Raw genomic sequence first — 16,947 nt, forward strand, 5'->3', positions numbered from 1 at the left:
AACTTCCCCGGATGGCTCTGTTTGGTAGTGCTTGGCTACCCTCACACCAGGAAGCAGGAGGAATTGCCAGTAAACATATTCCTATTGTCCTTTACAGGAATTCCTTTGTAGCTCATACTGACATGATTATGAGAATATAATAACTGGAGCGTTTTTTGTGTGTGTGTGTGTCCAATTGTTTTATTGAGAAATGTCAGAAGAGAGCTTTATTTCTTTTATTCTCCAATTATAATTTTCTCACTCCCATGTGTTTTTTTTACTAATGTGCTTGGTGCATTACCATTGCTGGTGAATGAAAACACAGAATGTTTTAGCTGGGAGCAGTGTGTGGCAACTGTAGTACTTTATCAATGGATCAAAGCTGTCTTGAGACATTTTGCAGGGCTGGGTATGGAGTAGGTAACTGAAGTTACAATGTTGATAGGACAACTCATTTGGCCTTGATGATTACTTAGTAAGCAGGACTCAGTTTCCTGGCAGATGTGATCTTTGCTGGGATTCACACAGAAATGTGAAATTAGGCACTGCAAAACCATAGAGGTGTCCTTAAATTAACAATATTCTAGTCTGAGTAATGTGGTAGAAACTAAGTGAAGTGTTCCTGTACTCTTAGTCTTTCTCTGCTTGAGATGCTCCCTGATCAGGAGCTGTAGTTGTGGGTCCTTAGCTTCCTGCAAAGGTATGTTGGGCAAAGCAAGATGAAAATGAGCGAGGAAATCCTGACACCAAACATGCATGTGTTTGCATGTTGAATGTGAAGTAGCAGTTGCTTGGTGCTTTATTTAGGAGGAGAAACAGGCAGAAATGGCTTTCAGAATACCACATCTTCTTGCCTCTGGATGTTTTTAGGTGTCTTATCCACCTATATCATTGTATATAGCTCCTTCTACCCGTGGCACGTCTGTGGGACCAGTTTGTGTTGGGTGGAAGTTACCTCTGCCTCTGTGCCTTCTTGCAGCACCTATCCTGGAGCTCATCTTCTGCAACAGGAGCCCATTTAGAGGTAACTGGATTATGTTAATCCTGAATCTCCATTAGTGGTTTATGGGGCTTTAGTGGATGGAGGAGAAAAGAGGATGAGAAGTAGAGCATGGTCTACAGTAAGAGTGAAGTCATACACAGGTGATGAACTCAGATGTTCAACATGACTGCGTTGCAGATAGACATACTTCTGAGTTGTCATTACTGATAAGCACAGAATTGAGCTTTGCATTTCATCTTCCACCTCCTCGCTCCTCATCTCCAGGTTTCAGTACCAAGTTTCTTCTTTAATGGTCTGTTTTTCCTAGTGTTTCAGTGTTCTGACCTTTCCTACCAGAATTCCCTTTTTTTTTTCCTTCAACAGGGATTTCAGATGTTGGTACTTTCTTGTCTGCTGCAGGGATTTTGTGTGAATCAGACAAGCTGATGGTTTTTGGAGCTCCCACACAAAAGGCTTAACCAAAACATTGCTGTTTGGATGCTTGTCCTCTGGAAGGGTGATTCACACAGTTGGAGTACTGCACTGTGTATGGTTACAAGCTCTTTAGGAGAGACAGGCGAGGGAGAAGAGGAAGAGGAGTGGCCCCATATGTTAGGGAATCTCTTGATGCCACAGAGCTTGAGGTGGAGCATGAAAGGATTGAGTGCCTGTGGGTTAAAATCAGAGGGAGGGCTAACAAAACTGACATCCTGATTGGAGTCTGTTATAGAGCACCCAACCAGGATGAAGAGGTTGATGAATTATTCTATATGCAACTGGAGGCTGTCTCAAGATCATCAGACCTTGTCCTTGTGGGTGTCTTTAACCTGCCAGACATCTCCCTGGAACTTAATTCAGCAGAAAGGAGGCAGTCCAGAAGGTTCTTGGAGTGTATGGAGGACAGCTTCTTGATACAGCTGTTAAGTGAGCCTACCAGGGGGCAGGCCCTGCTTGACCTACTGTTCTCAAATAGAGAAGGGCTGGTGGGAGATGTGATGGTAGGAGGCTGTCTAGGGTGCAGCAACCGTGAGATAGTGGAGTTTTCAATATGCAGGGAAATAAGGAGGAGCAGTAACAGAACCCTTACTTTGGACTTGGGGAGGACAGACTTCAACTTGTTTAAGCAACTAATTTGGAGAGTACCCTGGGTAGCAGCCCTTAAGAACAAAGGGGTCCAGGAGGGTTGGACCTACTTCAAACAGGAGCTCTTGAAGGCACAGGAACAGGCTGTGCCCACGTGCCAGAAGATGAGCCGGCAGGGAAGGCGACCGGCCTGGATGGGAAAGCAGCTCTTGCTTAAGGGAGGCTGTAGCCAGGATTTGGGTTGGTCTCTTCTCCCAGGCAACCAGCACCAGAACAAGAGGACACAGTCTCAAGCTGTGCCAGGGGAAGTTTAGGCTGGAGGTGAGGAGAAAGTTCTTCACAGAAAGAGTAATTTGCCATTGGAATGGGCTGCCCAGGGAGGTGGTGGAGTCACTGTCCCTGAAGGCGTTCAAAAAAGGATTGGATAAGGCACTTGGAGCCATGGTTTAGTTAGTCATGAGGTCTTGGGTGATAGGTTAGACTTGATGATCTTTGAGGTCTTTTCCAACCTTATTGATTCTATGATTAATCTTGACAAGCCATCAGCTGCTTGGCTAGCAAAGTGTTGATTGAACTGGAAGGCTGGAATTGCCCATTTTGCTTGTTGAAGTTGGGTGATTTTTCAAGAGCCTGGGTAAAGAGACTGACTGCTTTTGCAGTCTTTGATCTCTTACTGAAAAATGTTTGATATAAGATTGTACTCTTTGATAGATTGAGATGAATTTTGGTTGTTCTGAGCTTCTCATCCTAATGAACTCCAGGAGCTCAGTGTTTTCAAGGCAGCTTACTTTTGGTTTCAGCGCAAGTCTGGAAGATATTTTACAGCTAAGTAAGGAGTGTCTGGGAACTTTATGGTAATGTTTTACTTGCAGATCCTTCCTTATAGCTGTACTTCTCTTCTGAACCATGATAAGGCCTGAACTGTGCTTCAGATATTCAAGTGTCTCCATGAGCTGCTTGCTTTGAAGCAATAACATTTGATGTTCCTGTCTCTCCAGTTCAGGGCCCTTGGTATTTCACTCTGCAAAATCAGCTTTTCCAAAGGAAGTTTTTTCTCCTGTGAAGTCAGGGTTCCAGAAGTGCTGACTCTGTGATGAAACAGCAGTAAAACTAATACAAAATTTCCCCTCCCTCATTCCTTTGAATGTTTTTCTTTCTATCAAAACCTTATATCAACATAGTCCAGGGTGCTTAGGTGGAAGGTGTTTATCTGTATTGGGTGTGGGGAGCTATTGGTGAGTAGAGGAGCTTTTTGTTTTATTTTCATTTAGAAATACTTTGCTTTTATTTTTTCTTTTTGGGAGCATTCTGCTGAATGGAGGCACTTGCAGTCTGCAAATAAACTCTGCTAGTGGATCTGGGGCTCTTCTGTCCTTATTTAAGACTTTTTTCTGTCCTTATTTAAGACTTTTTCAGTTTCTATCGAGGATACTTCCGGTCCCAGGAGTGGAATATAATTCTCAAGTCTGTGCCTGTATCCCAGTGTGGAAGTTATAAGGAAATACAAGGAAACTGTATGAGCCCCATTGATAGACTTGCTGCTTTTCCTGGGAGGGGAAGAATAAAATCCCAAGTGTGTGAATATTACCTCTGACAGTCTGCAAAAACATAAGCCAGATTTTAGTTTCCTATTTGTGGCTGCACTGTTATTAACTGATGGTGTCAGTTGTAATTGCTTCCTGGATTTACAAGAGTGAAATCAAGTCCCTTTTAATCCCTTTTCTCATGTATAAAGGTACTGTAATAACTAGAATGGCGTGTTCTGTTTTGTGAAAGACCAATATTTGCCACCTAAATGGGGAAATATCTTAATACTTAAATATTAAAAATAGAAATAATATATAAATCTTGTCAATAGCTAAAGGGTGGGGGGCAAGAGGATGGGGCCAGGCTCTTGTCAGTGTTGCCCAGTGACAGGACAAGGGGCAGTGGGCACAAACTGGAACTCAGGAGGTTCTGTCTGAACTGGAGGAGAAAATTCTTTGTTGTGAGGGTGCTGGAGCTCTGAAGCAGGCTGCCCAGAGAGGTTGTGGAGTCTCCTCTGCAGAGATTCCAAACCCACCTGGACATTGTGATCCCGGGCAAGCTGCTGTGGGTGACTGTGCTTTAACAGGGAGGTTAGACTGGATGATGTCCAGAGCTCCCTTTCAACCCCACCATGCTGGGATTCTGTGAAATAAAGAGTTCAGAGAGGAGTCCTCTGCTGTGGTCATAATGTGGCTGTAGCTGTCTGATGGGACATGTACAGGAGGAGGTTGTGGATGTATGAAACATGAGAGATCTAAGTAATCAAGTTCTTGGTCATTTGCAGTTGTCCAGTGGATCAGGTACAATGATTTTTAGCAAGCCCCTAGGAAAACTCAGTGTTGTTTAAAATGCCTCTAGCAAGCAGTCTGAGAACTGAGGCCAGAAAATAGTCACCTGTTACTGCAGACAGAAAAGTTCTGTATGGCATATGGGTGATATTTTTGAAATCCTGAATAATAGAATCTGGCTCCAGAGTAGCTGGAGCAGTTTATTTTATACAAATATTACTGAGTGCAGTCTCAAGCACCTATTGGAGATCAGGCAAGAGTTTGCTGCTAGTGTCTTCTATGAGAGGTACCTGATTTAGACTTTTTGAATCTCTGGTATGTCTGCATGCCATGATAGAATTACTGAATGCTTTGAGTTAGAAGAGACCTTTGAAGCTCACCTGGTCCAACCACCCTGCACTCAGCAGGGACATCTGCAACCAGAGCAGGCCGCTCAGAGCCCCAAACAACCTGACCTGGAATGGTTTCAGGGATGGGGCATCTCCCACCTCTCTGGGCAACCTGGGCCAGAGTCTGACCACCCTCAGTAGTAAACATTTTTTTGTTTTTTCTTTCCTTCAGTCTAAATCTTCCTCTTCTAGTTCAAACCGTTACCACTTGTCCTGTCACAACAGGCCCCGCTAGAAAGTCTGCTTTCTTCCTGGCCCCATCTAGTACTGAAAGGCCACATAGATGATGACACCTGGTTCCTTATGAGGGCTACTTAAACCATGTTCTTCTTGGCAATATACTTTTGAGAACATTTTTGATTCATCTGACTAATCCATCTTTTTTCCTCCCTGGTAGTGCCTTAGTGCTTGTATTTAAATGTTAGGGGTTTTTTTGGGTGGGTTGTTTGTTTGTTGTTTGTTTTCTTTTGTTTTGTCTTTTTAAATGGCCTCTAGCTAAAAATGGAGGATACTTTAAAGGGCATTGTTTCTTCTACATGAAGAATCCAGAGCTGATGTTCTTTTGCACTACTTGAACTTTATTTTGAAGTCAAATGTTCATGCTGCTGACCAAGGAGTGTGAATCATGAAGGTGGAGGAGTTGCTTTCTGCTTCTTCTCCTCATCTTCCTTCTAGTCAAGAGACCATGTGCTTTGCTCCACACATTGAAATGTAGGTGACTGCTCCTTCTGCAAACACCAGGGGTAGCTGATGGTGTGTGCCATCTGGCTCTGGCTGTCTGAGTTGGACTCCTTTAAGCAGCATCACCACTAAAGCTGGTGAATTTGTGCTGTAGATCCACGAGTATGTGAAAGATGGATGGGAGAAATTCAGCATGTTTCTGTGTTTTCATTTCTGGTATTACATGATCAGGAAAGAATTTGGGAGTACTATTTTTACAATTGGCCTTCAACAGAGGAGAAAGCAGCAGTGTAGATTCCAGCCTTCGATGAAGTAACAGGAAGGGAAGCAATGAAAACCATAAACTGTGCTGAGTAACATTTCCTCTCTCCTGCTACACCCCCCGAAGGGTGACAAAGTCTTTATTGAGCCTGACAGGATTCCTAATAAAAGATGCATTCAGTCTGGGGAAGGAGCCTGCTGAATCACTGGGAGGCAAGGAATGGCAGTGGGCTGGAGGAAAGCCTCCTGCTTACAGCTTACACAACCTGCTCTCCGTGCTCCAGAAACAACTCGTGTCTGCTTTACTGTGATCTAGGCAGGTTAACTCACAGATGGAACAGAGAGAAATCCAGCCCCTGGCTGGGAATGTGTTAAGATCCTTGTCCTGATCCCAAGTGAGTCCTTGGATCTGCTGAAGTTTCACAGAATCCCAGAATGCCAGATCATCTGGTCCAACCTTTCTAGGTACTAGTCTAGTTGAAATGAGCTGGCCCAGCACCCTGTCAGGCTGAGGTTGAAAACTGTCCAATGGATGGCTGCTTCCCCTGGGAGATGATTTCAAGGTCTGGCTGTTCCCTTGGGGAAACATTTTCTTCTGGAGGCCAGTGGGAATCTCCCCAGCAGTAACTTGTCCCCATCATCCCTTGTCTTTTCCATGGAACTCCTTGTAAAAAGGGAGTCTCCATCCTCCTGGTAGCTACCCTTTATGTACTGGTTCGTGGTAATAAGGTCTCCCCCAAGCTGAACAAACCCAGCTCTCTCAGCCTCCCCTCGTGACAGGTCTGTTTTCCTGTTTGGTGCTTTCTGGTTGGAGCAGAAAGAAGCAGCTCTTTCTAAGCAGCAGACAGGGAGGTTGTGGCAGCTTTCAACCATGCAGCTTCTTTCCCTGGAAGATTTCCTACCTGATGGTCTTTTTGAGTCAGTGGAATTTGGGAAGCTGTTGCCATATGGTTTAACTGGTTTCAAAGGCAGAAATGAGTGTCTGTTTCTTTTCAAGTATTTTAGCTGTGATGCAGCTGAATCTGTAACAGATCTTTAGATGATACTGAGGTTTTGGTTTGCTCTGAAGGATATAAAATACACATCTTGGCAGCTGTCTTGTGTTACCTTGGAAAAAGCAGGGATGCAAACTCCCGTGGGCCACCCTTTGAGCTTCTGTACGAAGCAGGTCCTTGTACATGACCCAGGGAATCCTGGGTGGCTTGGCAGCCTGTGTGGGTGGGGTGTAGGGAGCCTGGAGTGAGCCAAGCATATGTTCCTGCAACAGGAATTTCATGTGTTTGGGGTGGAATTGAGAGACAGGTTTTGCGTAGCTCTTTGGTACAGGTTTGCATGTGAGAGCAATCTGTCTGGAACTTGCTGACACAGCTGCTTCTCCTGTGTGGCTTTGAAGTGCTGCTTCTGCTATACAAGTTTCTGCTCTTTTCTCATTCCCTGTGCAAAAAAAGGCTGGACTGACTGAACACTACCTGCTGGTCTGCATTCTTTGAGAGACCCTTTACCTGAGGGGTATCTCTGAAGGCCAAGCTCATGGGGATCTGGTAGCTGGAAGAAGTCTACTGGAAAGCTATTCAGTGGGTAAGGACCTAGTAGTGCTGGTTGATAGCTGGCTGGATATGAGCCAGCATGTGCCCAGGTGGCCAAGATGGCCAAACAGCATCCTGGTCTGGATCAGCAATAGTGTAGCCAGCAGGATTAGGGAAGGGTTTTGCCCACTGTATTTGGCACTGGTGAGGCTGCACCATGAACACTGGGATCAGTCTTGGGCCACACACAAATCTTGTGAGGAGTGACTGAGGGAACTGGGGTTGTTCAGCCTGGAGAAAAGGAGGCTGAAGGGAGACCTCATTGCTCTCTACAACTCCCTGAAGGAGGTTGGAGCAAGGTGGGAGTCAGTCTTTTCTCCCAAGGAAAAAGTGGCAGGATGAGAGGAAATAGCTTCAAGTTGCTTCAGGGGAAGTGTACGTTGGACATGAGGAAGAATTTCTTCTCCTGGGGGCTTGTAAAGCCCTGGCCCAGTCTGGCCAGGGCAGTGGTAGAGTCCCTATCTCTGGAAGGGTTTCAAAACCATCGAGCTGTGGTACTGAGGGACATGATTTAGCAGTGACCTGGCATTGCTGGGTTGATGGTTGGACTTGATGATCTTAAAGGTCTCTTCCAATCCAAATAATCTTCTGATGCTATGATCTCTAATTCCCTGCCCTACTGCAGTGAGCAGCTGCCCCATGGTCAGTGCAGGGTGGCTGTGGCTGGATGCAGCTTGTGGGAACTTTGCTGCTTCTCCCTTTTCGTATGACATAACATACTGGGCAGTGTTAAAGGGACTCTGGGGGGATTTAGGGTTTCCTCAGCTTCCTTGATCCCTCAGTGCAGTTACTGAGGATGGGTTGTTTTGAGATGTATCAGAATTTGCAGCTATGAGGTCATTTTGGAACTATTTATTTTCCTTAGAAATAGAACAGATTTCCTGCTTGGGGTATTACAATAATCCTGTGTCACTGGAACACCTGGCTGGGGTCACATCATTAAAGCATCAGGTTTTGATTTTATGTTTGCCAAGAGCAAAGTTGCTCTTGATGATGTAGTCATTTCACCCTCATTCCAGAGCATCACACTGATTTTGCCCACTTTGAACACTGCAGGAGAATTTGTCTTGGACCTTGCTTCAGTTGATGTGAATCTCCTTTGTGCTGGCTGGATGTGGTGGTGGTAGTTGGAAGACTTTCTATTGGGAACTCTGTACTTGGGGTCATCTTTGGTTCACTGGATCTTGAATGCCAAGCTTTGTAAAGTTGCTCCTTCGATTAAAGATTTGTAGTGCTAGGACGAGGGGCAGTGGCTTTGAGCTGGAAGAGGAGAGATTGAGACTGGAGATGAAGAAATTCTTTCCAGTGAGGGTGGGGAGACACTGGAACAGCTCACCCAGGGAGGTTGTGGATGTCCCCTCTCTGGAGGTGTTCAAGGCCAGGCTGGAGGAAGCCTTGAGCAACCTGGGCTAGTAGGAGGTGTCCCTGCCCATGGCAGGGGGGTTTGGAACATAATGATCTTTATGGTCTCTTCCAACTCAAAACTATTTGATGATCTGGTTTGCTTTATGGAATGAATCTTCAGTTGATGCTGCTTTTATTTTCCCTTATGCTACAATCATGGCATCTTGTGGTAATCTCAGAATCCCAGCATGGTGGAGGTTGGAAGGGACCTCTGGAGATGATCTAGTCTGACCTGTGCTGGTAAAGCAGGGTCATCCACAGCAGGTTAGCATCAGGCAGGGATAACAAGAGGCAGTCTGGTTGAGTGGCTCACATCATAGCTCAGTGAGGTGAAGATGTTTCCGTAAAAGAAAGCTGCTCTATGTAGTGTTACACTGCTACTGAAATCTCCATGGTTTGACAGTGCCTTTGGTTTAGCAGCTGGCAAAGCTTTTTGTCAGGAGGATGTGAGTGTCAGGGGTGATAAAAGCTGCTGCTGGATGGAACTGGGGATGCTGGTGTTGGCACTGGGCCACGCTTTCCTTGTGGATAGCATGGATATTCCAAAGAATATTTTGGAGTAACTTGTCTTATTCTTCTGTGTGTTCAGTAATAGCAGTGCCATCCCCAAAGAGAGCCCTTGGTTTCTGGTCTTGTGCTTAAGCACATGTCACTTGATACAGTCTGTTCTTTCACCTGAGGAATGTGAAGAAACAGATGTGCTGTGCTTTTTAAACAGAGCAGCTGAGAACACCTCCAGTCATGGACCTGCCGCTGTCAGAACTGCAGGCAAAGAAAATAAGCCATTGCAGGCAGCTTTGTGCAGGATCACTGTGGTTGTGGTGTTCATGTTTCATAGAATGGCAGAATGGTTTGGATTGGAAGGGACTTGGAAGATCATCTGTTTCCACCCACTGCCATGGACAGGGAGATCTCCTGCTGGTTCAGGTTGCTCAAAGCCTCATCCAGCCTGGTTTGGACCTCCTCCAGGGTGTTAGGTTGATGCCTCAGTGACCCTTTGGCTTCCAGTGGTCATCCCTTACAGGCTGTTCAAGCAGGAGGTGTTTGGACTCTGATTCCTAGCTGGTGCTCTTTGGTGTTTCACTAAGAAAATCAGGTTTGTGGCAAGTCACAGCTGGGGGATTAAAATGAGATTGGACTGTGTGAAATGGGTGCTTTATGAATACCTGTGTTCAGCATCATGGAAAGCTACAAGGCACTACAAGGGCTTGTAGTGGTAGGATGAGAAGAAATGGATTGAATGTTGAAGAGGGGAGATTTAGACTGGAGATTATTAGACAGACATTCTTTCCAGTGAGGGTGGTGAGACACTGGAACAGATTGCCCAGGGAGGTTGTGGATGCCTCCTGCCTGGAGGTGTTCAAGGCCAGGTTGGATGAGGCCTTGAGCAACCTGGGCTGGTGGGAAGTGTGTCCGCTTATGGCAAGGGAGTTGCAACAAGATGATCATTAAGGTCCCTTCCAACTCAAACTATTCTATGGATCTATGAATAATGACATTACCAGAAAGAAGGCAGTTTTACTGGTTTTTTTATGTGGCCTGCCATTCTGTCTGACCTTTCCTTTGCTGCAACGCTCCATGGCTGTTGGATTTCCAAACAGGGATGATGAAGCCAAAGAACTGAAGTCAATCCATTGTAGGTCCTGAGGCCAGTGTGCACATTGATTTATCTTTTGTAAACACAGTGTGAATGCAGCACTTGAAAATCCAGAACATATTTTCCCAGGCTGAGCTGGAGGGAGTGCTCTGAGGAATAGAATGATTTTGTTGTGCCTGCGTTGAACGCTAACAGCCCACCTGTTCAGGACAGAAAATGCAATGATGAATAGCCCCAGTGAGCTGTGCCCTGGCATGTGGTCTGCACCAGCAGCACAGATATTTTAGTGACTGAAGAGGATTCTGTGTAGTGAGGAGCTGGAACAGCTGTATCTCCTGATTACAGCTTGGGCAGCAAGTCCAGCTTTTAAAGTGAAATCTTGTTCATGTTTCATAGAAGCTGTTTCCTTCTGTGGTCGCTAATGGGTGGCACTGATGTGATACTGAGTCTCGGTACCAGGAGCTGGGAGACAAATTTAAAACTTCATTGTCTCCACAGGACAAGGGGCAGTGGAGTTGAAGTAGAGCAGAGTAGATTTAGATTGGACATCGGGAAGAATCCCAGAGTGCTCAGGTTTGGAAGGGACCTCTAAAGGTCATCTAGTCCAGTTCCCTGCCATCAACAGGGACATCTGCGACTAGAATAGGTTCTCGGAGCCCCAAGCAACCTGACCTGGAATGGTTCCAGGGATGGGTCATCTGCCACCTCTCTGGGCACCCTGGACCAGGGTCTCATCACCCTCAAAGCATAAAACATTTCTTCCTTCTCTCTAGTCTGAGTCTCCCTCTTTTAGTTCCACTCTTTGTCCTGTCACAGCAGGCTCTGATAAAAAGTCTGTCCCCAAAGCTCTTTACTGTGAAGGTGGTGAAACACTGAAATTAGTTGCCCAGAGAAGTTGTGGACTCCTTGTCTAAGACCTGGCTGGATCTGGCCTCCAGCAGCCTGGTCTAGTGGAAAGTGTCCCTGCCCATGGCAGTAGGTTGGAACTAGATGGTCTTCAAGGTCCCTTTCAACCCAAGCCATTTTATGATTCCTTTTGGTCAGAGAATATTTTGGAGTAACTTGTCCCGTTATCCTTCTGTCCAAGATTGGACTAAGTTAGAGAGGCCGTAGGGTGGAGTAGAGTTTGTAGTAGTGCTACCGGCTGGATCTGAGGTAGATATGAAATAGCTTTTTCTCTCTAAACATAACACTTTTACTATGAAAAGATCCTGTGGTTCTCTGTTCCATATATACTGGCTAGACTGTGGTTTAGGTTTTCACTAGGCTTCTGTGCTATTGCTGAACTACTTCTGCAGAATTTCCTCTTTAAAGAGGTGTTAGAAGGTTTCAACAGTTTTAGGACAGTCCTGTTCATCTGAGGTCAATCTCTTTTTTTTCCACACATTGCTTGCTGCTGTATCCTTTCATGCAAGTAATATTTTAAGAGAGATTTTAAATAAACTTTTATTTCAGGTAAGTGTTTGTGCATCACTTCAACTTTACTCTTTTCACTGCCGCAGCTTCAGTGTGGACAGGGTTCTTCAAGCCTGCATGCATCTTGACCTGTCTACTCGCGTGGGCTTTGTCTCTAGAACTATGTCTCCTAAGCCTGTGTAGATTACTGCAGAACCTGAGAAGGTAATGCTGAAGTCATCAGATGTTGTGAATGAAGTTTCTCATGTCTTTTTTCTTTTTTTTTTTTTAGGACTTAAATATTATCTACACTTTCCTTCATGGGCTGGATATACTCTCACACTTCAGGGAACATCAGTTAAGGTAAAGTAGAACCACAGAATTGTTTCAGTTGGAAGAGACCTGTAAGATTGAGTCCAACCTTCAGCCTAAGATGGTGGCCACTAAATCATGCCCCCAGGTGCCATGTCCACACATTTCTTGAACACCTCTAGGGATGGTGACTTCACCAGCTCCCTGGGCAGCCTGTTCTAATGCCTGACTACTCTTTCAGGAAAGAAATTTCCCCTAATATTCAGGCTAAACCTCTCCTGGTACAATTTCAGGCTATTTCCTCTCATTCTATCACCTCATTCTAGGGACAAGAGACTAACCCTCACCTGTCTCCAACCTCTGCTCAGAGAGTTGTAGAGAGTAATGAGGTCTCCCCCCAGCCTCCTCTTCTCCAGCTTGAACAACTGCAGTTCCCTCAGCTGCTCCTCAGCAGACCTGTTCTCCAGACTCTTCTTTGGAGCTCTTTAGTGTTACTCAGCACAGCTGGTATCTGTGACTGTGCTTTTGGGGAGATGAGCAAAGCTTTTGTCTGCTCTCACTTCGAGGTGGCCAAGTCCACTGCTGAGTGAAGTCATTGCAATAACGTGGTGTGGAATCTGAACTAATTAGCTTTGCTGAGAACCAAGGCAGAGCTTGCTCCCATTTGTCTCCAGAGGGCTGCGGACACAGTGCCCTATGTTAACTCCAGATTACAAAAGCTTTTTAATGCTTCAGAGGATCTCAGTAGACATAAAATGGAAGGGCAGCAAAGCACACAAAAGTGCGTTGGAAGTCTCTGAGTTGCTTCAGTTCTGTTGCTATGGGTAATTCCAGCGCGTGGGAGTCATTTCAGCTCGCAGAGAACATGCTGTGTGCTATCTGTTTGGATAATGAAGAACACCATAATCATTTTAATTTTATGGTTAAGCACATCTTTTGCTTAGAACAAAAAAAAAAAAAAAGTTGTTGAATGTGAGGCCTTAGAGCCTTAAAGTGATTCTAGTGAAATGTGGTGATTAATGGCTTGTGATCTTTGAGGATTAAAATTGAAATGAAACTTCTCCTCTTCCTTCAGAATAATGTCATCAAGTGCCCGCTACGAGAGGTACAAGGGCAACCAAGTTCTCTTTTGGTAAGTACACATCACCCATTGGAGTTCTTGAGTAAGTGTAAACAAAGCCACTGTGTTGCGTGTTGTAATACAGCTCTTGTGTTTGCAGTCGTTGTAAACAGAAAGATTTACAGCGTGTAAGCTTGGCCAGGCTGGGTTAGAGCTCTGACAGGAGGTGGTTGTAGCAGTAGAACAGTGTGGACATTGGAGACGTGCCCATGAATTATCAGCACGGCTCCCACTGACAGCAGAGGTGTGTCTGTGCACACACAGGCAATGAAAGTGCAGGTTGTCACCTCTGCTGGTGGTGGGAGCTGTGGTGACAACTCAGTAGGTGGCACTCTTCCCCTGGAGCTGGCACCAGCTGCTTTGCAGGAGAATCTTGCATTGGAGGAGTGATGGAGCTCAGACACCCTCTCTTCTTCTTAAATTGCTAGAATTAGTATTTTTTTTAGCTCAGAGCTCTGTTTTAGTTCTTGCTGGGAGGCAAAGTATACCTCCCCCCCCCCCATATTTTAACATTACTTGTGGTGTATTTATCCTGTCAAAGCTAATCCCAGCTGAGTGAGACACATCTTCCACTACACCTCAGTCTCGATGAGATGCCGCCACTTAGTTCACGTGGTGGGTATGTGTGACACAAACCTGCTGCATCACCAGGCTGAAGTGTCTGTTTGAGGTGGTGTGCTGGAAGAGGAAGAGGCTGTTGGGCTGTAGCTGGGATGTGTTTGGGAACTCTGCTGCCATAAACCACAGTAACTGCTGTGCAGGGCTACAGGCTGGAACGTTGGCCCGTGTCCTGTGCGCCTGTCTGGGGTCAAGCGGCACAATGGGGAACAATCCCGCGTCTGTCTGTGCACTGCAAGTGCAGAGCTGGAGGAATGCGAGGCAGGAGTCAGATGTACAGGGCTCAGATTTTATCTGTGACACTTGACAGGTCCCTGCAGTGCTGCTGCCCCTGTTGGATTGCACGTTGACTTCAGCATGGAACGGAAGCTTTCCTGCATTCCGCTGCCGCTGAAGTGAAATGGTTTTTGCTGACAATTAGTAGTCTCGTTTGAATGTAAAAAAGGTTTGAGTTGACTTAAATGTCAAATTGTAAAGGCAAGAAAACATTCTGGGTGTAGATGTTGGAAAGTCCTTCTTTGTAGTGTTCAATACAGTTCTTAGGTTTGCAACCCACATAGCAATCTGGCAGAGTGATTATTAAACTGGTAGGTGATTATTTTACTCCAGTAACCTTTTGGATCTGTTATATGTAGTATATTTGGATATAGATTGCTCAGTGGCTGTAAGAAGACAATAGATATCAATGATTTCTCTCCTTCCAGCTCTGAAACTATTGCAAGATGCTGGTATATATTGCTTTCTGGGTCTGTGCTCATGAAGGATTCCATGTTTTTACCACCTTGCAGGTATGTACAGTTACTATTATTTAAGGTAAGGCAAGATCTCTCTGTTTTAATAATTGCTTTCTTGTAGGGTGATGTTACTGTCAGTTTTTCACAATTCTTCTGTTTCTTTCTGAAGTTTGGTAATGGAAGAAGTGTTTGCTACTTTGATTTCAATTCCCTTTCACTTTTTCTGCACGTTGAAATCTCTGAAAAGCTGCACTTCATGGGCTTTAAATCTCACTTGGCTTTTGAAGTTTATGAGAGAATGTGAAGTTAGCTTAACTTGGGGGCTCTTTGAGTAATTGCTGTTGGGTAACTATTTTGTATAGAGTTCTTGGTCTCAAATGAGATGACTGTGGATCACATAGCATCTACCACTGGTTGGAGGCTGTATTTAATGGCAGGTATGATTTCTGTGTGAAGCAAGAAAAGAGGCCAGCATCACTGGTTACAGACAGTATGAGTCGGGAGTCTGACTGCCTCTCACAGCTGAAGCAGTGAATGTTGTGATGTGATTTAACTGAAGCATACTGTGACTTGAGATGGACCTTGCTCATGTAATACAATGAGTAGTCAGAGTAATTATCTGCTTTACCTTGTACTTCACTCATTTAAGATCACCCAGTCCAAACATTAACTCAGCACTTCCAGGTCACTGCTAAACCAGTCCCTCAGCACCACATCTCTAGAGCTTATCAGTTCCTCCAGGGATGGGGACTCCACCACTGCCCTGGGCAGCCTGTTCCAGGACTTGACGATGCTTTGGGGAAGAAATTGTTCTTCATGTCCAACCTAAACTTCCCCTGATGCAACTTGAAGCCATTTCCTCTTGTCTTATTTCTTGTTCCTTGGGAGAAGAGACCAATCCCCACCTGGTTCTGACCTCCTTTCAGGGAGTCTTAGAGAGCATTGAGGTCTCCCCTCAGCCTCCTTTTGCGAGGCTGAACAGCCCCAGTTCCTCACAGACTTGTGCTTAGTTGTAGGCTGGAAGTTAAATCTTAATGCTGAGGAGTGACTGAAGTTTAGCAGTGATGAAGTGAGGACATGGCAAGTTGATATTTGCATAGAACCTAACTAAAATCAGTATTGTGCTAAACTTGAGGAGTAAGTTACTTAAGAGCATTATTAAGATTACTTGTGCTTTATTTTACAAGAGAAAAAAAAAAGACAAAATAGAAGCAAAATAGCTCTGTTATTGCTAGCTCAGAAGATTACAGCTGGTTTTGTTCTGGATAATGAGGAAAAATAGCTGCTAGATGCTGACAGGGTCACAGAGTTCTGTTAGATTAAACTGCTGGCAGGTTGCAGTATGGATAGTGTGGTTCCTGGGGTGATTGGCCCCTTATTTAGCAAGATCACATGAAAGGGAAAAGAATTCCCTTCCCTGCTGGCTAGCCAGCTTGTTCCCTGTACAGGTCTTCATTGCACTGGGGGAGAAAAAAAGAAAAATTCAAATGTCAGAGGAGCTTTGATGTGCTGAAGGTTTGAAGGGGAAATGCACACATGTACAATTAGATGAACTAAAAATGTTGCTAATTAGTTAGGAGTTAGGAAGTGCAAAGGGATGTTGAAAATCTTTGAACTTTTGGGACAGTGAGGATTGATGCTTGGACATGAGAACAGGTGAATCAAAGTAATTTTGCTTGGAAAAGACCTTTAAGATCATCAAGTCCAGCCATTAACCCAGCACTGCCAGGTCACAAGCAGCTCACTTCCCATTTTGTTCCAATGAACTTCACTCATTGTCACCCTCCAAGCGACAATTTAAAATACAGTGCTGTTTTCTCCTCTTCTTCTAAGTACAATGGGGTAAACTGAAGTTACTTTTCCAGGTTTGAATTCCTCATAGAGCACTTTTTTTTTAGTTGAGGGAGCTGTGCACCAGTCACGGAGAATTTTCATATGAAAGAGTGCCTTGGATAATTCAGTAGTGTTCTTTCCTAATTGTAATTAGCACCATTTTAATTACATTTAAAGTAGTATTTAATGTTATGCATTATTCCTTGTCCCCAACCATGTTCCTGATTATGTGAGTCACTCTGAAAGGAGACTTAAAATACCCATCTGGAAGGATGAGGCATTCTCAGTGCTTCAGGTTTTACAGAGCTGTTCCTTTTGATAAGAAACAAAAAGAAGTTGCTTATTGGAGAGGACTCTGGGAGGACCATAGAGCTGCTTTCCAATACCTGAAGGGAACCTACAGGAAGGCTGGGGAAGGACTTATCAAAATGGTGTCTAGCAATAGAACAAGGGAGAGGGAGAGCAGGTTTAGACTGGATCTGAGGAAGAAGCTCTTCAGTATGAGGGTGGTGGGACTCTGGGTGCTCAGAGAGATTGTAGGTGTCCTCCCCACCCCCTGGAGGTGTTCAAGGCCAGGTCAGATGAGCCCCTGAGCAACCAAGTGTAGTTGAGAGGCATCCCTCAATTTATAAGCAAGTTAGTTTTTAAACTACCTACC

The 16,947-nt window shown here is 44.9% G+C and overlaps 1 protein-coding gene across 2 annotated transcripts in view; it reads left to right on the forward strand.

Moving 5' to 3' along the window:
* The window catches only part of RAPGEF6 (Rap guanine nucleotide exchange factor 6), a 142,416-nt gene that overhangs the window by 18,356 nt on the left and 107,113 nt on the right, over positions 1 to 16,947 (forward strand). Inside the window, exons 2-4 of one of the 2 annotated variants that reach the window (XM_009896896.2) lie at positions 11,965 to 12,035; positions 13,060 to 13,116; positions 14,427 to 14,510. In XM_009896896.2, the coding sequence (XP_009895198.1) occupies positions 11,965 to 12,035; positions 13,060 to 13,116; positions 14,427 to 14,510 (212 nt within the window). Of the gene's footprint in view, positions 1 to 11,964; positions 12,036 to 13,057; positions 13,117 to 14,426; positions 14,511 to 16,947 lie in introns of those variants that run through there. The other variant, XM_054168285.1, reaches the window with a different exon arrangement.

The sequence above is a fragment of the Dryobates pubescens genome, chromosome 16, assembly GCF_014839835.1.
Source record: "Dryobates pubescens isolate bDryPub1 chromosome 16, bDryPub1.pri, whole genome shotgun sequence".
Taxonomy (NCBI): domain Eukaryota; kingdom Metazoa; phylum Chordata; class Aves; order Piciformes; family Picidae; genus Dryobates; species Dryobates pubescens.